General features: G+C 37.4%; 2 protein-coding genes across 3 annotated transcripts; one reads left to right on the top strand and one right to left on the bottom strand.

Moving 5' to 3' along the window:
- Positions 1-108: 108 nt before the first annotated feature.
- Positions 109-3,916, top strand: LOC129415034 (ER membrane protein complex subunit 3). The gene is made up of 8 exons (XM_073868162.1): positions 109-508; positions 720-777; positions 858-954; positions 1,052-1,157; positions 1,286-1,363; positions 1,441-1,520; positions 1,651-1,733; positions 3,267-3,916. The coding sequence occupies exons 1-8, from the start codon at positions 354-356 to the stop codon at positions 3,390-3,392; spliced, it is 783 nt and encodes a 260-aa protein (XP_073724263.1). The 5' UTR covers positions 109-353; the 3' UTR covers positions 3,393-3,916.
- An 879-nt stretch (positions 3,917-4,795) lies between these two features.
- usp11 (ubiquitin specific peptidase 11) lies at positions 4,796-25,059 on the bottom strand. Of its 2 annotated transcripts, none has more exons than XM_073868160.1 (21): positions 24,825-25,059; positions 23,950-24,059; positions 23,719-23,849; positions 23,467-23,584; positions 21,085-21,230; positions 20,727-20,784; positions 18,586-18,686; positions 18,084-18,257; positions 17,755-17,913; positions 17,358-17,582; positions 15,136-15,219; positions 14,918-15,012; positions 14,320-14,526; positions 13,959-14,074; positions 13,391-13,861; positions 11,715-11,785; positions 9,417-9,529; positions 9,096-9,245; positions 8,871-8,986; positions 8,698-8,786; positions 4,796-6,095 (listed from the first exon to the last, which is right to left on the bottom strand). In XM_073868160.1, the coding sequence occupies exons 1-21, from the start codon at positions 24,935-24,937 to the stop codon at positions 5,931-5,933; spliced, it is 3,012 nt and encodes a 1,003-aa protein (XP_073724261.1). In that variant the 5' UTR covers positions 24,938-25,059; the 3' UTR covers positions 4,796-5,930. The 2 variants fall into 2 exon arrangements, with proteins under 2 accessions (XP_073724261.1, XP_073724262.1); XM_073868161.1 differs by having other exon boundaries at positions 13,391-13,843; positions 24,825-25,057.

Genomic DNA, 25,059 nt, shown 5'->3' with positions numbered 1-25,059 from the left:
CTTTATTAATATCCATGTACATATGCGTATATTTACATATAACATATAATTCCTGTTCTGTTAGCGTTAATATAACATGAATTATATTTTACATGTTGGGGTATAAAGGTCAAACAGCAGCTGCGCAGATAGCGCATGCTCGTACCGCAATGTGCTCTTACTGTCGTATTACTTCAAACAGAGTTTAACTTTTTACCGTGCCATTATTTAAAAAGTTAAAATTATCTTAAAATTCGCGCAGGTCGTTGCATATATATTTACAGTCTAAAGACGTGGTTAATCAAGTCTTCTTCAGTGATATCTAAAAGTGTTTTTGACGTCAGACTGTTAAGGTTAGTTTGTGTAAGTTAGTTATGTCAGGTCCAGAACTGCTGTTAGACTCCAATATTCGACTGTGGGTCGTGTTGCCCATAGTCTTCATCACGTTCTTAGTTGGCGTCCTGCGTCATTACGTCACTAAGCTTCTTCAAAGTGAGAAGAAAGTGGATCTGCAGCAGTTGTCTGACAGGTAAGAGGCTGATACAGGTGTGTTATTCAGATATTTATATGCTCTGTGCAAATATACCAGATAATATTTTAAATTATTTCCTGCTACAAAGTATACTACACTATATATAATACTAAAAAAAAGATAAAAAAAAAGATGTTTATTTTTTAAAACATTCACTTACAAGTGAGGATAATACAATTAATTCAAGGTTTTAAATTTTAATTTAAAGCCAGGTGTTACTACGCAGCCGCATACTGAGAGAAAATGGAAAGTATCTTCCCAAGCAGGTAGAAATTACTTTAAATCAACATGATTATTCCCACGTTTTTGGATGAAATGCATTTTTTATGTCATTGTCCTGTTTCAGTCATTTGCCATGAGGAAACACTATTTCAACAACCCAGAGACTGGATTCTTCAAGAAGGTCAAAAGAAAGGTGATTCCCAAAAACCCCATGACAGATATGACCTACTATAACATGCAGGTGAATTCACTTTTGTAATACTTTTCATAATGTTCGAATGTAATAACGCTAACACATCCCATTTTCACTTGCAGATACCAGCATGGTAACAGACATGATGAAAGGTAATCTGACCAATGTGCTGCCAATGATTCTGATTGGAGGATGGATCAACTGGGCCTTTTCTGGTTTTGTCACAACTAAGGTCAAGCTGGATACGGCTAATACATCATCCTAACCGCTTTTACAAGTTGGCTTGTAAAAGTTTAATAATTTTCTTATTAACATTAAAATTGTTTTATCACCATATTGTGCTTTTTCCCCACAGCTAAAGTCCCATTTCCATTGACTCTCAGATTTAAGCCGATGTTGCAGCGAGGTATTGAGCTGCTATCGCTGGATGCCTCCTGGTACACTGTTGATGTGTTTCTCCTCATATCTGCATATTTGTATTAGTGTTGAATTATTAAATCTGTTGCTCGTACAGGGTGAGTTCAGCTTCCTGGTATTTTCTCAATGTCTTTGGACTCAGAAGCATGTACACTCTTATTCTTGGACAAGATAATGGTTTGTAAATTTTGTGCATGATATTGAGAAATTGACATTAATGTGCATGTAGAAAATGTCTGTGTTGTATCTTAAGATGGCATTTGAGTCTTTCTGTGTAATTTAAAGCTTGGTTTAATTTTATTTTTAGCTGCAGATCAGTCAAGAATTATGCAGGATCAAATGACCGGGGCAGCAATGGCGATGCCTCCTGATCCTAATAAAGCTTTTAAGGTAAGAGTAAAACATGAACTGCAATGTGTGATGCAAATACTCTACTCTCTTTGAGTTATCAAAAGAATGGTAAGTCATTTTTAGCTATATTTAAAGTCAAATTTTATTGTCATGATACACAATTTTACAAAGTGCAACATGTAGTGGAATGCGTATGTCTGACTAAACTTATGGGGGAAAAAACAAGAGATTAAGAATAGTAAAAAAAAATGAAATTTAAAGAATTAATAAAAAAGTAGAAATTAGGTGCATGAAAGGACATAACAAATTTTTATTACAATCTATGTTGAAAACTTACCTTTTTAAATTTGGCGTTTTAAAACTGACAATTTTTTTTACGGTACTGTTTTATAGTATTATTTTGTATTGTCTTATTTAAATGTTTTTATCGTTGTTGTTCAGCATATTGGTCAACCCATGGTTGTGTTTAATAGTGCTATATAAATAAAATTAACATTGACATTAAAAAATATATGTAAGATGTGCAATGTAATGCCAATATAGATAGAAATGTGCATAAAAGTCCAGCTGAGATGGCCCAGAATTTAGCTACATTAACTTAATGACAAGCATGAACTTGGAAAAAAGCATTTGAAGCCTTAAAATGACGTAAGAACAGTTTAAGTTAGCAATTAATAGTTGGATTATAGATGTATTTATGATATAAAATGTTAAAAGTAAAAAAAAAAATTGGTAGTGTATCAGTTATGCTCACAGTGGACATATTGGTTTGTGCAACCCAATCTGGAAACAACAAAAAAATGACTCCATAAATAAACATGCGACTGGCCCAAATGTCATAACCATATCATCTTACCGTTTAATACTTGCAAAATTACACTTTAAAAAAATGCTGGGTTACTTTTAACTCAGTGCTGGGTCAAAAACAGACAAACCCAGACATTGGGTTAAATTAATACAGAAACTTTTTATTTTTGACCGATAAATGGGTTACAACAACCAATAGGTTAAATTACCATCCAGGGTTGGGGTTGTCCTTTTTTGTCTTATTTTATTCTTCGTATTTATTGAGGCACACAAAATCTGTTTGGTGCTTAATTCAGAACTGTTTGGATTTATTCAGTGTGATCCTGCCTGTGAAACCAATCAAAAGTGTTTTTTTTGTAATTTACTGAACATTTGTAAATATATACTAGTCAACATTTGATCTGGATCAAAAAATTTTATCAAAGTTGCCCTAAGACAGGAACAGGTATTGGACAACATTTAGAAAAGCTTTTGATCCACTTCAAATGTTTACAAGTGTATATAACCTTGATTATCTTTGACATGACCTTACTCAGTCAATTTTAAAGATAAAATCAATGTCAAAACTTCAAGAATTTGGAAGCACTGGCGCTCCTCTTTATATGTATAAATAATGTATAGTATTTTTCTATTTTTCCATTTTTGTGTAAATTCTTATACTTGTTTTGTAAGCTTTTCTTTTTAATACTATGGACCAGGATTTTGTGTCCTTAATAAAGATTTAATAATAATAATAATAATAATGTCAATGAATCTGTTTTTCAGAGTGAATGGGAAGCCCTGGAGATTGTGGAGCACAAATGGGCCCTAGAAAACGTTGAGGAGGAACTTATGTGTCGAGATCTGAACTTTAGAGGACTCTTCAGCCAAGACTTTGAAACAATGTTCTGATGTCTGCCTGATGGCTTATGTGATCACATTGTTGAGATTATTGATTCAACTGTTGCTGCTTTAAAGCATTGATGTGAATGATGCTTATAATAATCTTATGAAGAAAGTGTTATAAAGAGAGTCAAAAGATAGCATGCATACATGATGCCACAAATGTTTACCGTAAGGACTAAACATATTTCATATTAGAATAACTTGTTTAGTTTTGACAAAAGTATGTTAACAGAGATTTTGTTTGTGTGTCTAAATAATATTTATGTGTGAATTGATGCCTTGTTTCTGGAAAGTTTATAAAACAGCATGGTTTTTTCATTATACAGTTGCTGTGTGGCTGTAAACCAGTAGACGTCTATTTTGTTTTTTTTTCTTCACAATCAGTTATTTAATAAAAACCTGTCGTTCAGATGCACAGATATTATAACAGCAAATTGAATGTAGCAAACAGATACTATATTTGATATGTGCAAGAGTTAAAGAGGTCAGTATGTAATGTAATGTTTAATCAACTTGATTCAGAATCCTGAGGTGAGGAAATCAATTTTAGCCTGAGAGGAAATGATTCACCTGAAAGCTTTTGAATCATGCGGAGCAGAAACTCATTTGAAACGGTCTTACCGAACAATCATTTTCTTATTAAACTAAAACTGCAGGCAACAGAGCACACACACAAAATTAAAATCTTTTATTTATCACTTATTTACAATGTTTAATTTCTACACAATGTCCTCATGACACCTTGTAAGATTTACTCTGGCAGTTTAATGGGCTTTATAATATTGTTACAAAGATATACACTAATTCTGAGTTTGAACAAAATATGGATAAATTAAACCAGTGGAGGTTACATTTAATTTGAAACAGAATTATTTTAATATTTAAATAAAAGAAATAGGATTGTTGTAGACAATCCCTTTTTTTTTATTATTATTTTTTCTTAGTAATATGGAATTATTTGTGCATTTAATTTAAAACCAGTAAACCTGAAATGCTATGAAACGTTTGCATTTAATAACTGAACAGTTGCTGAAGTTAAACCCAAACAAAATGACAGACAAGTGATGTGAATCATCCGTAAACCAAAAATATACCTTACAGCAAGTTTACATTATAAATGTGCAGAAATGAGATATAATTTACCTTTTCTTCAATAGGATAACATGATGTTGATAGGTTTTGTGATATTCATATGTATGTGTTTATATAAATAGAAATGAATGAGAGGATGGAGTCCTTTCACATAGTGACAGTATTTGCATATAAAATTACAGGAAGTGCATGTGAAAAAGCATTAAGACCTTAACTTTACCAAGTGGCTATCCAACAAAATCGAAATAGAAATGCATTTCCCACTACCCCCAATACAGTGGCAAAACATGATGAAAGCCAAACGTGTCTCATCTAACTTTAATTTTATAGTCATTGTTTATTTATATCAAAAGCTGTGTATACAATTACATATATTCAATCTATAATTATTAACAAAATAAAATGAAAGCTCCCCCATTCCCAGCATCTGATCCAGATGATCAAAGATAATACAACATTTATTACAATACAAAAATACTGTACAGAAGCGCTTTAAAAATCACGTGAAGCACTCTATCCAGAAAGCACTTTGCCAAAATATTCTCGCTGCTCCAAAGAGTTCATTATAAACTGCACACGATCGGTCAAAGTGAACGTTATATTCAAATCCTGTTGTGTCGTTTCATCCGAGATAAAAATGCAAAGTGTCGTTGGAAAATAGACCTCCGTTTGTGTCCCGCAACAGAGGATGTTTACCAAAGCGGAAAACTTGGAAAATAAAAACGGAAGATCTGTAGACGCTGCTCTTTAAAATCAGAATAGCTCTTTCATTGCTCATAAGCATCTGTAAATTAAGAAAATAAATAATTTGAGTATATAGAAAGCCCACCTTTCCCAAAAGTTCACCCCTCTTTACAAGAGAAATAGCAGAAATTATATTGCAACAGCTGTCAGTAATGTCCCTGATATGAGAAATGAGGGCAAACACCCTCACCCGGCTAAAAGCTACCACACAGAACATGGCTGCTCGAAACAATCAGACTCAGCTGAGCGATGCGACAAAACCACGGTTGTGCGTTTACATTAAACATTTTAGACAGCAGCGTAGCTGGCTCAGAGAAGCAAGCTTAAGAGCATCAAAAAAAGCTGTGAGTTAAATGACCGCAAACGTAGCTGCAGTGTAACCTCGTTCACTAAATTCTTAGCATTGTTGGATCAATGCACTAATCGGCGTGCGATCTCTAAATCCGCCACCACCGGCCCAACCAGTTTCCTTGAGTTTGTCATTACAAGTCGATTAACCAACCCTGCATTCCCACCCCATGATGCTTGCGCACCAGCCTGAGAGAGAGTTGCCCCTGGCTCCCATCTCCTGTGGGAGAAACGGCAGAGGTTCAAGTTTCTGCTGTATGCGATTAAACAAAACAAAAATCTCTCATAAATCAGAGAGACCACGATGATGCTGAATAAAAGGTGACGACGGAAGTGACGAGAGGTAGAACGATGTAGATGTCAGTCCGTCTCCATGCTGACACAAGAAGAGGCTCCGTCCACGTCTTCCGGGGTCTGGGCAGTAATGTGGTTAACTGGATTGGTGGAGGAGGGTACGGGTGGAGGGACGGTGGGCTGGCGGATCTTGTCTTGGCGCTGGTAGAACAGGAGGTAGGCGGCATTCGTCTAAAAAAAAGAGGAACATTTAATAAAACGTTACATTTAAAGACTACATCTGTGGTCCACGTCGGTTTCATCTAGCTTGAATTTTATCTATATGTGACCCAATCAAAGTTTGATTGACATGATCTTAAGCTAAAAGTATAGTACAATTTTTTACACATATGCACGTGTACTATTCATCAGAATTTTTGTCACAGAGTCAGATTTTTGTAACCGTGCATACTTTGTACGCAAAGGCCGCTTATGTACATACAGGAGAACGTTGTATGGACATGCATTGCATTTTGCACAACGTGCATGCATCAAATGTATGTATACACGTACGGGTCAAATAAACTATGCTTTACAAGGCTGTGCTTTCATCGGTTTGCATTCATGTAAAAAACTGACTATACTCCAGGCTTTACTCAGTCAATATTTAAGATATCAAGGTTATATTTTCACAGAATGTTCTTTACATGACGTAGGATGAGTTTATGTTGAAAACAGTAAATCACAAACAATCACTGCAGTGTAAAGGGGGTCGCACACTAGACGCGCAGCTCAGCGCCGCGCTGTTCTAAAAATAAAAATCGAACACATTGTTTTCTATGAGTATACGTACACCGGTGCCCACAGATAGCACCTGTCCGTGTCGCCCAGCTTTGACTCAGGAAGTTGCTCAAATCCCTGTCGCACCACTCACATAGTTTAACATTAAATAACATCAAATTTGTCTCAAATCGTTAGCTGCTAACGTATATTTAGCATTTTGAAGTAGACGCAATCTGACTAAGCTTGCACTATTTAATGTGCACTTCCGGTGTACGAAACCTCAGAGTTGTCCTAGACGCGACTCGACGCTGCGTGGGGCTGAGCAGCTGCACGTCCGGTGTGCGACGCCCTAAAACTGTAGGATAAAAACTTTAGATTTAGCAAATGTACACATTTTAAAAGTCAAAATCAATCAAAATATTGTTTAATAAAGGTCTCCAGCTGAAACTATCCGCTAATGCAATGCTCTACCAATGAAGCGATTAATGAAATAAAACTAATTCCCTGCTTTAGGATCAATATATTACCATGTTAAAAAAGTGACCCGCGCTGGCAAAATGAGTCGCAATGCGCACTGTCTAATTTTGAGCTAGATGCAAAAGAAAGTATAAATGTCGATTTTGGTCGAAATTGAGGTTTTTATTAAAATAAGTAAATTAAGCCCTCGTCTAGCGATCCCAATGCCCTAAACACTCAATAAACATCTAAAATGATCTTTATTTGTACGTTTTCTAAATGCTTAATCTAAAACAAAGATGCGTCTCCATCCACATGTATGTGACATTTTGGTTTTGGTTTTAAAACAGGCAAGAATTAGAAAATAAAGTGCAGGATTTCTTGATGTTAAAACAGTTATTAAGAGCGAGCGATAACACGTGAAATCAATCTTCCTCGCACTGACTGACAGATCAAACGCATGGAGAGACGTGCTTGCGCTCGACTCCGATATATAAACATCTACACAGAATTAAAGTTTTAAAAATATCGGTTTGACAAGAATTCACGCAGATATAATTAAGTGAATGTTTGGTTTAGTCTTGTGTAAAAATATCTGATGTGTAAGATTATATCAGATCCTTATACAGTCGATCTTATAAAAGCTGTCTTTCTCAAATGTCAATCAAACAATAAAAGAAAGAAAAAAGTTGAAAATATATTTTTCCTATAGATATTGTTTTTGACTTTGTGTGTGTTAAATCTATTAGTTTTACAGTGATTTTGCTTTTAAACCCTCATTAAATCTTTTAATCGATTTTTCTCAAAATTGAATTTGCTGTCAATTTCAAACACGTGTAGCTGTGTCAGTTTTTGTCAGATTCCAACAAATCATATATCGTTTTGAAGTTTAATAGAGAATGTAAAAATATAAATAACTTTATTAATAATATAAATAAATTTGCTCATTCTGACTTATTTTGCCAGCACAGGTCACAAATATTCTTCACATGTTGATGATAAAATAAAAATAAAATAATTAATGGTGCTGCGTCTTATAGTCAGGTGCACCTTGTAAGTCAGTATGAATTAATTTGGACATTTATGAGGCAAGAGACATCATTACCGTCTATAGCCGCAAGAGTCCGCTACTGTATATGCTGCTTCTGTATTTATGTAATTTAATTAATTCAGTGATGTGGAATGACGAGTCTGCGAACTTCACGCTAGTTGGCTTGTTCGGTTAATTTATACTATTCAACCATCCAGGTAAGTTCTGTATGCTATGGTTTATCGTTTAAATAAATGATAATATTACTTAAACGTACAGATATCTATTCAGCCTGCTGTTCTGTCTGCTATTGTTTAGTTGAATAACTCGCCTTTCCAGATTAAATGTCTGTTCTTCGGCTTGGATTTTGTGAAATAATTTTCTAAATAAACGCAACTGTGACTTATATATGTTATTTCATCTTAATGATGCATTTTTGAATGATGCGGCTTATACTTCGTTGCGGCTTAAAGTCCAGAAAATACGGTAGATGTTTTCATGTAAAATAATGAAAAGTGTAACGTGTTCATTAATTTTAATGTTGACTTCAACAAATCAAACCACAGAAATGTCCATGACTCTTACCACAATTTGTTCCTCCCTTGCATAGGTCACCTTGCTATCATCAAAGTAATACCACTGACCATTATCCTTGTTGCGGGCATAACTAGTATCTAGTTAAAAGAAGTGGAAAACAAGTACAGGATTAGTAAAAACACAAGGCTGATTTCCCAAGAACACAAAAGATTGATGCATACAGTGACCGTCCCGCAGTCCACCGTAGTGGTTTGACACCGAGATCAGGTCGTATGTACAGGGAGGTTCAGCACTGTTGGATGTCTTCTTTAGCAGAAAATCTGAAAAGTCCAAACTCCTGCAGATAGAAATAAGAGATGTTTCCATTATAAGCACCATTACATCATTCCACCCAGAAAAGCAGAACATTTACAAATCTTAATCTGGCATGAGAAAACACATCGTACCGCAGAGGAAAATCCACAATGGTGTCCAGTTTCTCTCGTGAGTATTTTGTGTAGGAGAAACGCTTCAGATGGATGATGAGAACCTCGGGCAACGACCACAGATCCAATTTCTTAGTGGCAAGCTGATGTTTCTTACACATTGGGCAATACCTGCATAAAACATAAACGGTTACTTAAGCTACGTTTGCAGAGGATTCAGCAAACCTCGACAGAAAAGAGAGACAAAAACATTTTCTGTATCAACTTAACTGTCCACTAATCTGAGAAGTGAAACGGGTAAAAAGTCATTGCTTTACAACGCATATAAAATGATTGAATTACCAGGGGTTTTCCTCTTCCAGTGTCTCTACCGTGGTAAAAAGCTCTATACATTCCTGTAGCTGTACTACGTTTTGCTGGTGAGGGACGTCCATACTCTGATGCTTGATGTATTTCTGCATAAACACAAGTGTTGTGTTAGCAGAGACTTAATAGGTTCAACAAAGAAACAAAGCATGAAAAACAGAAGTTAGACGTTTGTTAGATTTCATTTCTCTCATTTCATGCTAGCACTAATCTGAAAGCATTAAAGGGCACCTATTATGCAAAATCCACTTGTGTTTAGACATAAATGTGTGTTGGCAGTGTGTGAATACAACCACCTTACAATAAATAAAAATGCACTCATTTTTTAATCCCTATTTAGGGTCCCCCATCTTAATTAACTTCAAATTCAAGGCCTTTCCAGGTCTAATACCCTCAAATTCAAGGACTAAATGTGGGGACACATTTCAAGTGAGATCAAGGTTACATCATTTTACTTTTTAAGATACATTGTTACAGTTCCCTTTGGAGGGAACTCGCGCTGCGTCACTGCGGTGACACTTTGGGGACGCCTCCAGGGGTAAGTGTGTCTGAATGTGTATATCAAATTCAACCAATGATGAGACTTAACAACAAAGACAGGGTGACGCGGGAGCCAGGAAGTATATCGCTATCTGAAATATTGCCAAAGACGGCGTTACAGGGACGCAGGAAGTATGACAAGAGAGACGCAGCGTCTCGTTCCCTTCTCAGTGAACAACAGTTACATACGTAACCCGAGACGTTTTCATGTGTCAAACACAACTATGCAAAAAAGTATTTTGGTATGAATCAACATTCGCATATAGAAGATATAAGCATTTAAAGCGAACAGTTTAGCACGTGTGCTTAAAAAGTCTAGACCTTTTATGATATTATCCTACACTACACAGGGAATAATATGTTTTTTTCCCAGCAAACTTCTTGCATAAAATAGATTCAAGCACTTTCAATGACCTGTATCTATGTATGTATATTTTCAATAACTTCTCAGGGCCTTGAATTTTTTCCCCAGATTCACAAACTTTCAAGGATTTCAAGGACACGTGGGAACCCTGCCTATTAAATCAAAGCAGTCTCATTAGACATCCCGTTTTGATTCTCTTACCAATGTGATGTCATACTGATAAAGCCCCACCCACAGCCACTGACTGACAGTCTTGCATTACCATAGTTTTCACCCTCAGCAAGTTGTACGCTTGTTTGCCAGATAGTGAGATACTATAGTCTCAGACTGTATTAAAAGGAATCAGATATATTTTCACTGAAAGCACTTATCCTCTTTTTTGCCTTGCGCAATGTTACCAAGCAGCGAGAGAGGCGAGCCTGTCATTCATTCATTCAGTGCTTAAAATGGTGGGTTTAGGTGCTTCATTGACGTTGATCCCACATTCACATAAATAGTCCAAGGTATGAAAGCATTTTAGATTTCACAAGCAAGACAATGACGATAGTGTTGTGGGCTTGTGGCTTATTTTTTTTATTAATTATCAACTTGTATACTTCTGTTCACTGATCTTTTTTTAAGTATAGTATTTGTATTAAATCTATATTCATCGAGTTGACTCAAGAATCGAGTATAAAAATCAGCCTGAGAATCAAATCGATAGAGTGTGAATCAAAATCGAATCAATCTGGAACATCTGAATCGATACCCAGACCTAGTAACTATAGTGTGACAATTTGTAAATCCGGTTTTACTATGAATACCATAGTTAAACTAGGTTTACAGTAGTATAAACAATGTTTAATTTTCTTTAAAAAATTTCATTTGAATCAGCTAGTAAACGCAGAGGTCACACACAGGTGCATTCACTTGATTCAGGCTACGTGACTTAAAAAAAAAATAATGTGAATACAAAGATCTTTAAGTAAACTAGGTCAGGTACAAATGAATGAAAGACCCAAGCTCTTAAAATACGAATGCAGGAATTGATATTTTAATTTTATAGTAAGGATCCGATATGTGACCTTAAGGATCCGATTCCAGAATCGGAATTGATTTTTAATTCCCAACCCTACATGTTTGTGAATAAAGTGAAAATGTGATTTTATCTCTATAAATTCTTTCCCTTTTAATTTTTGTGCTTTATAATCGAGCTTAAAAACATCTCATTTTCAGCACAGCAGTTGATCTCTCTTTGAAAATGATCATACACCAAACCCATTAAACTGACAAGCCCGCTCGAGTGTTCTTGTATAAGATATTATTCAGATCTTAATGGAAAAGCAGACACAGTGATTCTTATTGATCAAAGCGCTCATTAGAAATCTCACCTCGGCTTCGTTCTCATTATAGTATTTCTTCTTCATGTCGGGGTCCCAGTCGATGGCCACGTATGTTTGCGCTGAAGACAAACAGTGACTCATGTCATTCACTGCAGGAACCTTTGAATAAAAACTACACCAGCTCATCTCTAAACTGAGCCGTCAAGACAAAAGAGACCATGTAAAGACCCTTGTTCATACATAAATAACCCTTTACAAAGCATCTTTTAAAGCAGAACTTTAAAAAGATGGATGGGGATGGAAATTGCAATAAGGACACTGTTCTGATTCATTTACATGTGTGTCAGATGCTTTAGTTTTTGACCAATCAGTCCCTCCAGAAAAACATGATTGGGTGATTCTCACGAAACCATTGAAACACCACGGCACTAATGATTTTAGCTTTAAAATGTGTAATATAGTAACATTAAAAAGCATCAGAATTACCACAATACTGTGTTCTACCTTGCACAATGTGTGATTTCAACATAAGAATTTATAATTGGAAATTTTATCTCATTTTCTGCTGAAATTCTCATTACCGCAATGTGTCCGGCTGTGTTTGAACATGCGTTATGTTGTAATTTAATCAAATTAACACAAAAATATTAAGAAAAAAATAAATAAATGGATGTTTTGCTAGACTACTTTAGATGACAGGAAAAATATTTACTGAATATTCATGTATAATAATAATGAAGAAAAATTAGGAAAATGATGTGTCCATGCCTGATGTTCTCATCCTCCGCAACACTTTTTGAGAACAGTTTAAGCACATATACAGAATTTTAATAAAGTTTGATTTTGAGTGACCAAGCACATGGACCAGTTACTTCAAGATGGCTACCAGGTAAGATCATTTTTTACAGTAAATTTGAAATATTGTCGTGTCAGAATGCTTACATGACATTTTGATTATCATTACCGCAACAGATGCTTATTAAATGTTAATTTAATTAATAGAAGCATAATACTTTGATTTTAAATGCATGTGCAGAATCTCCAAATTATGTTCTTTCAAGTTTGTCATGTCATTTTGAAAATATGTCAGTGTTGATGTTTTCTTACTGTTGCGGTAATGAGATTTTTTAGGACTAATTTTTTTAATTATGTTACAAAAAGTGTTAAATGATAAGTAAAAGTTTTTAAATTAATGTTCCCATTTACTCCAGACTTTGTTTTTCAATGTCTGGTGGGAAAAAAAGAAAAATGTAAGCAATTTTTACATTTTCATGCTTGACCTTTTTAAAACCAAGTTTTCGTGAGAATCACCCGATTATGCGATCGCATGATTCAAAGCATAATCAGTCAAAGTCTGAATATTTATGCAGGGGCCGCATTTTTTAAATACGCCGCATAAGTTGCAGATTTCTGCTTGCATGATTTCATAATTTTCGTAGCAAAAAGTCATATATATTTTAGCAGAAAGTTGAAGAAAATGTTGCATTTACTTCACACATGCGCAGCCATACCCCCTGCTGTCATGGGAATGTTAGGAAGTGACGTCGTAATTACGCGACGTGAACATAATTGAAAAGCTGCAAACAGTTTTTGCAAGTTCACACAATTTTATTGCATAAAATTGCATAAATATCCCGCATATTCCATCGCATTTTTTAAGAAAACATGTCACAAGATCAAGGATTTTTCCCGCAACAATCACAAAAAAACTCGCGTGTACTCACAGCTCAGTGACAAGCTGCCGCCCGTATCCGTCATTCCTCGCTCTGTGGTACCGTTCGAGTTGACCGTCTGAATGGTAAAGAGGGCTTTCTTCCGCCTCTCCACGTAGCGCCGTCTTCCTGGAGGTCTCTTATTTGCCTGTATGCAAGATGCTGCCCCCTCTCCATCTTCTTCATCATCTTCCTCCGCTTCCCTTCCCGAATGTTCGGCTCCGGCACCTTGGTCCCCGTCAGTCGCATCTTGGGAATTGGTGTCTGTGCTGCCAGATGCTGATTGGCCCTCCTCTGTACTGCTGCCCCGGTCCTGTTCACTGCTTGACGACTCCTCGTCAGCTCTCGCGTCCCCCTCGCTGTTTGGGCTGGCTTCTGAATGGCCGCTGTTGTTTTCTTCAATCGGTGTGCTTTCTTCCTCTTTTTTGGATGGCCCCGCCTCCTCAGAGTCTTCTTCACCCTCATCTGCACAATCAGATGCACCTGGTGCTAGTTATATATTTAACTTATGAAAGTGGAGTAATCCTTTAAATACTTACTGCGTAAATGCAGTCTTTGATTAAGAAAAGAAGTGTCATACCATCACTAACTCCATTGGTTTGTGCTTTATACAGCTCTACTTCCTCATCTCCACCGTCCTCATCCTCTTCTTCTTCCTCTACTTCTTCTGAGGGGTCAAGTGGTCGCACATACCGCCTGTGCAGGGAATAACAATGACAGTTTGGTTATAAATGCAAAACAGTGCTTTTAAACTTAACAAAAGAAGCAGTTTGTTTTTATGCAAATCGATGCATTACAGCTAGAGTTTATGTTGCAGTTTTTGCATAAAACTTTGAGCATCAATCATTATGGCACCATTAAAAAAACAAAAGTATGCTAAAAGGATTCTGATATTTGCCTGCGGCACACCAAACAAGTTAATACATAGTGAAGTGACTTACGCTAGCCTTTTAAGCAGGAGCTCATAGAGATCTTCCCGTGTGCATTGCGTGCGTGGTACAGACATCAGCAGCGGGTGACCGAACAGAGACGTGCCGTAGCTGTTGCTGCCCGACCCGTAATCTCTGTAGTGAGAGCGCTCGCGCATGTAGATGGCCAGAAACACCTCTTCAGTGTCCTGATCCAGAGAGCCACTGCTCAACTCATACCTGCAAAAACATTACCAAAGGTTTCTTAAACAATTAATAAAGCTGCAGCTATCTGCATCATAACTTTAAATACTATGTGTGCATCAGTGATGCGCGAGTCAATGTATAAACAACCCGCACCCCACCGACGTTTTCAACTAACCCGCCCGCAACTCGGACCGCAAAAAAATAAATATTGTACCCGACCCGCTTCCTTTTCCCGCATTTTAAAATAAATTCGCATCTTTATTTCAAATGACCCGACCGACCGCAACCCAAATATGACTAAAAATATTTTTGGATGACTTGGATGCACTCGCTCATTTCGGATCAACCCACGCATCACTAGTGTGCATGTTTGTATTGGTGTGTATGCACAATTCAGGCTGTTTACTCAGGTCAGATTTCTTACACAAATATGTCGTCCCGGTCTAATATACAGCTCAAGGACTCATCGGGCCGGTAAATCTTATAGAAGCGGTGATTAAAAACATCAGCGACAGCCATCTTATAATAGAAGATCAATTATTTACCAAATATAAGTACTATAAATAATAAAGTAAGGAGTTAGATTCTTAATCAAACCACAGATATTATTCATGTGTGTTGTATAGTTAAAGCTTTTTGAACCTGGTTGGGTGGGATGTTGGTTGCTTGAGCGAGAGCAGCGCACAGATCAAATACTCGACCTGCTTTAGGGACAATCAGTCGATACTGCAAGAGAGAAATACATGTTGGTCACCAGGTCACCAACTAAAATACAGTACATTAAAATGTATGCATTTGACAGATGATTTTATACAAAGTTATACAGAGATACATGTTATCAGTATGTATGTTCCCTTAGGATGGAACAAATGACCTTTGGACTGCTAATGCAATGCATTTCTTATTTGTAACTAAGCAACATACAGTAAGGTACATGGTATATAAAGTAATGCTACAGTATTGCATATTAAATTATTGAAATGACAATGCTTCATATGTGGGTGATTCTCGCGAAATTAGACTTATAAGGTGTCATGGTACTTTAGATAAAAAAAGTAAATGCAAAAGAAGAGTATTAAAATAAGAGGCATACAGTTACAAACATCTCTTTGTGTACTATTTTGAACATATTTTAAATGACATCATAAAAAAAACAATTTTGTTGTTTTTTCCACATTTAAGAGGAAAATTTTCATTACCGCAACGTGTCCATGACTGGATTTGGGTTCTTTGACATGGAAATATTTATAATTAAAAAAATCTAAAAAATAAAGTAAGTAAAGAAACGTGGTATTTGGTGATCATTGGTAAATGTAGAGACAATAATAAGGAATATAAATGTGTCCAAGACCAATTTTCTCATCCTCCGCAACAATCATTGTTTAAGCCCTCAGGGAACTAACATTTAAAAAAAATTGTTGGAAGGGACATAATTGACTGTGACACTCAAGATGGCTACCAGGTAAGCAGTTCTTATTTGTTCTCTCCAGATAAAAGTTACAATTTTGTTTGTCAAAGTACCTAAACAACTTTTTAGTTCTCATTACCAAATGGAAAAAAAATGGCTTCAAGGGCTTTTTTAAAAAATCTGATGCTGGACACCTTATAAGTCTGGATTTTGTGAGAATCACCCATATGTGCACGGTTATATGGTGGGGATGAATGCTATTAGACTGCTGGTCATATTTTAATGTGCTATGAAGCCTAAAAAGAAACACAACCCACGACTGTCCATATTGATAAACAACTTTCGAAATATCTAGTAGTTCATAATAAGTGGACATGGCAACTCAAATCAAATCAAATGTCTGCCAAACTCTTGGCATAGTTAAAATAACTGTTGAGAACATCATGAAACGAAAAATTTCTAGCGAGAAATGCATAAGCTTTCTGGTACTGGACATTTTGTGCATTTAACATTTAGATGAATTTGGGAGATGCTTTTATCCAAAGGAAACTTCAGTGCATTCAGGTATACATGCGATCATTTTAGTGCGTTTCCTGCACCAAGCTTAAATCTGTGGCTCCCCTGGCAGTAAATTATACGGTAATATGATCACGCAGTCATGCACTTTTGCTGTCTTTTCTGTTCCGGATGCTAAATTTGTTAGAAACCATGCCCATTAAATCAAGACGCATTTCGATAATGCATGCAGCACTGCACAAAGCGATTGCAATTTGACATGGAAGTACCCTAAGATCAGACTGCTTGTTAGGGCCGATTCACACCGGCTGCGTGGCGTATCTGTTGCATGTCAGTTGCGTGGCGGCTGCGTCGCATTTTCTGTGTCTGTACATACCAGAAGCGTGACTGACACGCTGCTGTTGCTATAGGTGACATATATTTTGCCTGGAAACGCTTCCAAGACGCTTGCGTGTGGCGTGAAAAATAGGCGTCGGTCCTATTCCTAGCATGCTTGCACGCGTTTTCGGCGCGGCTCGAGCCGCACCTGAGATGTGCGTGTCATGCAGGCGGTGTGAACTGTCACACTTGCTAACATGGGAGCCTAAATAAAAACGGACACGCTACGCAGCTGAGACGCACACGCCACGCAGCCGGTGTGAATCGGCCCTTAGACTTTCGAATTGATCTCGCAGAACAGTGAGGTCAATTGCCAAAAAGTCACTAAGGGGCCCTCTAGTGGTTTGGGAGGCACTGCATACACACATCATAACAATGCTTATAATTCTGTTTTTTGTCATTAAGGGAAATCATCTCGTCTCCGATACAAAGTTCAGGGATGACAGACTGATAAACAGCCATGCTATTTATGACTAGATGTAACTTTTGATACTTTGCTTTGTCCTATCAGTGTGACTCTCATGAAAAATAGTAAAGACGAATGGTGTATCTAGTACAATACCTGGGTCGGTTTAGCCATGGGATCCAGTGAGACAAAGAAAACCTCCATGACCCTCTCCTTACTGACAGGTAACGGCACACTCAAGTAGCAAAAGGGGTCAAAAGTCACAGAGACCTTGCGGCACTCCGGGCAAACTAGCGTCGACTTAAACAACCCGTGGAACGTGTCGACGATGACCGAATCGTTTCGCCGAAGATGGTTGCGCCAGGCCTCCTCAGCCACTTCCTGTAATACATCAACAGAAAAGATTTGAGATTTACAAACATCACTTACATATACACTGACTGGAAGGGTTAACTATTTGTCCACTCAATTGGTAAAGTCTAGAAGTTTTTTATTCTCTTTCCAAACTGCTGTTCCATTCATTTTAAAGGGAATTTAGAGCAAATTTTGAGACCTGGTCGGGTCTGCCATCTGCATCTCTCAGCTCAATATATTCTTTCTTCTTGACCCGGTTGAGGTCTTCATGAAGTCCGTCCAGCAGGAAAGACAAGAGCTCCTGAGAATCGTGCTGCTGGTAACCCAGGAACTGTGATGCAAAGTGGCCCACTTTAGTCTGCACACACAAACAAACACACATCATACAATTTCTTTGTGTTTCAGTGTGTTATCCTGCAATATTTAGCATTTTCAAATAGTTTATTATCTTCTTTGTTCATCCAGCTTAACATGCTCACAATTTAATAAAAATGCAATTAGAACAATGCCTGTGCAGATTATTGTTACCTTAAACACGCGAGGTACCACAGAAAAGTGCCGTCCTGACCACATCTGTTTGATGACATCAGCGTAAGCTTCTGCGATCTCGCCCTTCATGCCCAGTGGGTTGGAAAAGTTCAGCTCATCCAGATACAGGCTCTTCAGGAAGTACTCGGTCAATGGCGGAGTGTTACTTAGACACTACATTGTAAAGAACAAGATGGAAAAAATAAAGAGGACGTTGCCAAAAAAAGTGAGGCCAATAGTACTTTGGTGCCTGTCTGTACAAAACCACACAACATGATGTAAGTAAGGATGTTTTGATTTCTTATACCTAGATATGGAGTCCTGAACAACATGATTTAAGATACAGTTCATACCTGAAGTACTAACAGTGAGTAATAGTAATAGTGATGCTGGGCTTATTAGCTATTGCGTTGGGTACATTTTGGGAAGGAGTCGTCAACCTACATAGTAATCTGTATAAGTCACAGATGTGTGACCGGGTGTGCATCAGTTCGTCTCTAACCTGTAAGGCTGAATTCATAAAGCAGGTGTTGCCCAGGTTTGTGAGGCCGCACACTCCAGGAAGCCCTCGATATGTGTCTTCATCAGCAGAGTTACGCATGAAAATAATCCCACATTAATACCAATGTATCCGAATACTTAAAAAAACACCTAGTGAGCTGCCTAGACAACATTTGTGGCCATCATTTACACATGCAGTAAATAATCAGATTTTTAAATACTGTTTTAGCGGGGTAAATATATGTATTACAAATAATATATGTATTATATATGTAATTATATAAGTATTACAAAGTGCCTAATAAAACCAAAGTTTTGTGCCATAACTGTCCTAAACTAAAGCCCGGAATACACTGCACGATTTTTGTCCTCTTATAAGATCATTACCTTATCACACTGTGCGATATGTATCGTTTAAACTCGGTTACGAGAGGTGTGTAGACTGTACGATGATGACACGGAAGCTTCGGCGGCTGCGTCACACGTTGCGCAACGTCACCAGCATGCGGTCGTAGTAAACAAATACGGCGCGCAGGTCGTAGCAGCAAACACACTGTGCGTTGATCATGCGACACTGTCAGAAAACTATCGTATGCTATCTTTAGACGCAAGACCGGGAAAACGGCCGTCTTTGAACCTCTCTCACTGTACGACATACGACCACAGATGGAGAGCCACGATCACAGAAATCGCGACGATAGTTTCACGATGGCAATCTTTCGTCTGGGACAGCCAATTATCGTGCAGTGTATCCCGGGCTTAACAGTATTTGCTGCTGGATGATCTTGGAGATAAAACAGACAGGTGGTCTAATAAATTTGTTAAGCACTTATATGCATGAAAAAATATAATGTTAAATAATAACCCTAACCTAATAGCAAATATATATTATAGTAAAATATGAATGTTATATTACACAGTACAGTATTGTTTCTGTGTTTACTTAAAGGGATAGTTCACCCAAAAATTAAAATAATGTTATTAATGACTCCAAACGCGTAAGACCTCCGTTCATCTTCTGAACACAGTTTAAGATGTTTTATATTTAGTCAGAGAGCTTGTTGACCCTTCATTGAAAATCTACATATGATATACTGTCCATGTCCAGAAAGGTAATAAAAACATCATCAAAGTAGTCCACGTGACTGCAGTGACACAGATGACGTATGGCGCGGCTGACGTGTTATCTAGTGCGACCCAGCTGTTTTTTTGTGTGAGCCAGGGCCTTGTTTACAGTCTGAGCTGTAAGTTTGAAAAAAAAGTCATGTGACTGCAGTGACGTGGATGAAGTTTTTTTTCCAAAGTTACAGTGTGCGTCTCCCTTAGACTGTAAACGAAGCCCGGGCACACAAAAACAAAAAAACAGCTGGGGGGCACCAGATAACACGTCAGCCGCGTCTTACGTCAACCGCGTCACTGCAGTCATGTGACTTTAGTCTCGCGCATGCGCTTCACAACAGACACGGAAGAGAAGACAATGCCGAATAAAGTCGTAATTTTTGGACCAAAATGTATTTTCGATGCTTCAACACATTCTTACTGACCCACTGATGTCACATGGACTGCTTTGATGATGTTTTTATTGCCTTTCTGGACATGGACAGTATACCGTACATAGATTTTCAATGAAGGGTCAACAGGCTCTCGGTCTAAATAGAAAACTGTGTTCTGAAGACGAACGGAAGTCCCACGAGTTTGAAACGACATGAGGGTGAGTCATTAATGACACCACCTCCATTTTTGGGTGAACTATCCCTCTATTTAAAGGTATAATTTACCCAAAAATGAAAATTGTGCCATCATATACTCACCCTTATGTGGTTTAAACCGGTATGAGTTTCTTTCGTTTGTTGAACACAAAGGAAGATATTTTGATTATAGATAGTATGCACACAGCTGACGGTACCCATGGACTTCCATAGTGATTGTTTGTTTGTCCTACTATGGTACCGTTACCATCATTTATCCAAATATCTTTCGTTGCAAGTAAATGAAGACAGAATTTTCATTTTTGGGTGAACTATCCCTTTAAGAGCTCTGCACGTAAGCTACGTGACTCTGGATTTGCCTAAACAAAAACAGAAGAGGTATCTTTCTTTTCTGGAGCGAGAGTGAGAACCTGATGTCTCCAAACTCACATGATCTGAGGTCTGGACGTGGGCCACGTACCATCCGCATTCCTTATCTCCATGATCACAGTCTGTGGAGTAAGAAAAACATGTTAAGACACGATGACTCCCACACACAAACACAGCACTCGCCCATGCATGGGAAAAACGAGAAGTGGGTGGGTAATAGATGAACATGTCACAAATACAAGCGTGTGTTTATTTTTGCTTGTAGTAGCAAAGTTTGCCCATGTGACAACAGGTGAGGCAGTGGGTGGGGATTTATTACTGTAAACACTGGATTATTCATGGGCACTAAACTGTTATTTATCAAGATAGGTGGTCGGATTTATCCTGTGAATATGAATGAGGTGTGTGATGTGTGTTTTTACCATGCCAGAGCTGAGACAGGCGTCCAGGACTGTCATGTTGAGATTGCGTAACCTCTCTGAGCTCGTATCTGTGTTTCTCATCCATAGTCGACATTCAGAAGTCTCAGACAGGGAAAACTGTTGTCGTATGTGTTGCTGTAAGGCATCTAGCAAACAAAAACATGCACATTATGAACATACCTGAAAGACTGACACACACGGAGGTTTGCAGCTCACGTACGACATCAGCTAAAGTCCTGACTGACGGGTTATACGCCATGTTTTATAATTACACGCCAAACATAAAACTGATCTCTAAAGTAAAAATCTGTATATGAATAGAGTGCAGCAGGGTTGGCGTATTTTTGTAGGCAAAACCCGGAAGCGAAATACGAATTTTAGCACTTTCGGTTCCATCGTCGCGAAGTCAATGGGTTTTTGGTTAACCCTCCTATTATGTTTGGGGTCAAATTGACCTCAAAGCTAGTTTCCATATCTAAAGAAACATGATAATTGTATTTTTAAACCTACTTTTGACTTTTCCTTGATACTTTTTGACTTTGTAAGTTACTTTTAGTCACTTTGGATAAAAGTGTCTGCCAAGTATATAAATGTAGATACAATACACACAGTGTTCCTGTAAAACTGATCTAATAAGTGTTTTTTTTTTACTTTTTACATTAATATGTAAAAAACGAAATTTTTCATTAATACTTTTTTTTATAAATATTCACAACATGTATGTGCTTTAAAACATATTTTTTCATAAAAATGTATCTATTAAATAAACAATTTATGTATATAAAAAGTTGTTTTTTTCCTACAATTTTATTTTAAATGTGAAGTTATTTAACATTATATTAAAACTATTTGGGGTTAATTTGACCCCAAACATTATGGGGTGGTTTCCCGGACAGAGATTATCTTAAACCAGGACTAGGCCTTAGTTTAATTAGGGAATATAACTAGTTTTACCAAACATGTCTTACTAAAAACATTACTTGTGTGCATTTTGATGCAAAACAAAGGGCATTGATGTATTTTAAGATATGTCAGTGCAAGCTGTTTTAGTTTGGACAGCTCTTAAGTTTATTTTAGTCTAGGACTAGTCTAATCCCTGTCCGGGAAACCGCCCCTAAAAGTGTTGCTAAAATTTAAACATAACAGGAGGGTTAAATAAGATCTTGGGTTAAAATAAAACCAAGATACCTTTACGTTTTATTTTACGACATAAAACACCAGTAATACCATCATTCGTGACTTTTTAAAGCTTTAAAGTGCTTTAAAGGGGCAGTTGCTAACAAGTTGGACTACAGACATTGTCTGGGACTTTAAACGTTATCAAAAACAACACAACTTTGGCACAATTCCCAACAAAGATTTATCCACAGGGTATTTCCTTATCAGGAAACATGTTTTTAAATGTGTCTAATAAAGTTTGTAAGATCAGTCGGAAGCTTGGTGGTGATGATGTTGATGTCGAGAGACCGTGGTGTAGTTCGCTTATAGCCTAAGGTTAGCTTTATATTTCTAGAAAGCATATTTACACTTCAAAATTCATAAAGTTAATCTGTAAAGATTGTCTTGTTGGACTAAACGTGTAAGTGTCATAAACTTTTATTAAACACACAGATTATTATTTGCGATAATCCAGAAGTATATGGAATAAATAAATGGGCTTTTTGGCGAGGGAATCAGTGCCCCGCCAACTTCCGGGTTGGCTTACAAAAATACGTCATCCCTGCAGCACTTTATTGCAACGTCTAAGACAACATTTTGAAATCTGTCAACATAAACTATCAATATAAAACCATACAATGACTACATGAATATAGGACCATAAAATTAAGCCCTAAAATTGTATGTATGTCATTGCACTACAAATGTCAAACCAAATAACGATATGATATGCACTATTTTTAGACTTAACATTATCACTGGATGTCAGTGAAACCTGTGGTTGTTTGAACTTGAGATGGCGTGGGTTTATATATAAACCATTATTTGCTTAAAGTCACCATGAAATTGAAACTAAAAACATAATTTTTTAATGGATTATTGTAAGGTTTTTGTAAATGAATTTCTTTTAAATTCATGTGCTCTCATAATCTGCCCCTAATTGAAAACGTTAACATCAAAAACGACTCTTTACTTCCTGTCACAAGGAATGGCGTGAGGTCGAGGCTATCTCCTCCATGACTGACTGCAAACTGGCATTCAGATCTGCTTCCATTTTGCGACTTCCAACATCCCGCCCTACATTTCTTCTCACTTCAGAAGCCGTTTCACTCGGATGTACGTCACGATACAGAAAAGATGGCAATCGCTACTTCCGTTTCATGGTGACTTTAAAAACAAAATGCGTTTTATATTTTACTATGCAATGCAACACACTTTACTCACATATTTTGTCTGTGCGACTGAACTGCGCAGTCACTGTATTTTCCAAGTTGCTAAAGAGACAGAGGTGGATCTCTACAGGATAGACCTCCACTTTAACAGTGCTGGGAAGGTCGATGACCTGGAAAAAAATATTTAACATGAAAAAGCATTCGTAACCCTTTTTACATCCGCTAAAGTTGCTTCGGAGGCAGAACAAGTTATAAGGTTTTGATAAAGAATTGATTTTAGATAAAGATTTAATGTAAACACTACCTTTCTCTCCAATGCAGGCTGATCATCCATCATATCATACCACGACAAGAGTTTGTGCCAAGCTTCTGCCGGGACCAAGACAAAGTCTTCGTTCTCCACCAGCCGTTCCTTCAGGTGGTAGGAATCCAGATCTGCAATCCAGAAATACACATAAAACTCAAATGTTATCATCATTATGATGCCTCTTCTTTATTATTATTATGTGAAATATCACATAATAGCCGGACTTACCCTCGAATAGCTCAGTGTTATCAATCTTTCCGGGATAAGAGGAGGAATTTTGGTCTCCGGTGTCAACATACTCCTTCCACTGGTCATACCATCTCTTGTCCAACAAATACCTGTAATACAGGTAATCTACCTGTTACAGTCAACCCTATATACTTTTATCAATGCAACATCATGCATTACACTGTCCTGGTGGATATCAAACATTAGGCCAGTTTGCTTGCAAAGACATTTTTAAGTCATAAAATTAGGAATTTGTTGCTTATGTCAAAGAAAACGAGCTTGAGGACAAATCTGTTAAGGTTAGCTAGGGACAGACAGGACTGCTTTAAAGACAAGGCATTTAAACCAGCTTTGTCTTTCCTGTCCAAAGAACAGGCACAAATCGAAAGTAAGTTTTCCAGAGCAGGCTGACACACCTTCCAAAGCTGGAAGTGAAACTCAAGTGTATCCTATCTTTAAAGAAACTAACTACACAATTAAACAAGGTCATAAGACGATCCGATCTGTTCAATGAAAACAAACCGAAAGAGACTCAAGTAGTTACAGATGAGGACGTTGAATTCTGGCAAGTTGTCAACCCTCTTGTCAAGCCTTAATGATATTCAAACCGAATCAAAAGCATTTATTAAACATGTAAACATATGCATCAAACTTAAAAACACAAATGTATATCTCGTTTCCTCTTTTATTTTGTCTCTGTATGATCTGTTATTTCGCATGAGCTTGTTTCGCTTGATTCCTAATAAACATCTGAACCTCAAGCCTCACAAACGCAACGTCATGTTTTACGAATTAACCTCACTAACGAGTCGCGAATCTCATTACTAATTGTTTATACTTGTTTGTTTATTATTTTGATTTGAAGTTTCTCTCACCAGCTGTCCCCGGCCCGGAGTTGTTGGTTCTGGGTCAGGTTATCGATCTCCCGCCGCTGGGTTTCTAGTCCCGGAGGCTCGGTGGCCGAACCGGTGCTGCCGCTCGCAGCCATAATCACTCATAAAGATCCAAAAAGCACCGTTTGAGCCCACCGCCGCATAGACACACCGGAATGTTTTGACGCAGGAAGAAGGAAGCGGTTAGGATGACAACTTCCGCCAAGCGCGAAAGGGC

The sequence above is a fragment of the Misgurnus anguillicaudatus genome, chromosome 5 (genome assembly GCF_027580225.2).
Source record: "Misgurnus anguillicaudatus chromosome 5, ASM2758022v2, whole genome shotgun sequence".
NCBI lineage: Eukaryota > Metazoa > Chordata > Actinopteri > Cypriniformes > Cobitidae > Misgurnus > Misgurnus anguillicaudatus.
The sequence above is the reverse complement of the archived record's forward strand: the minus strand, read 5'-3'. Positions and strand labels throughout refer to the sequence as shown.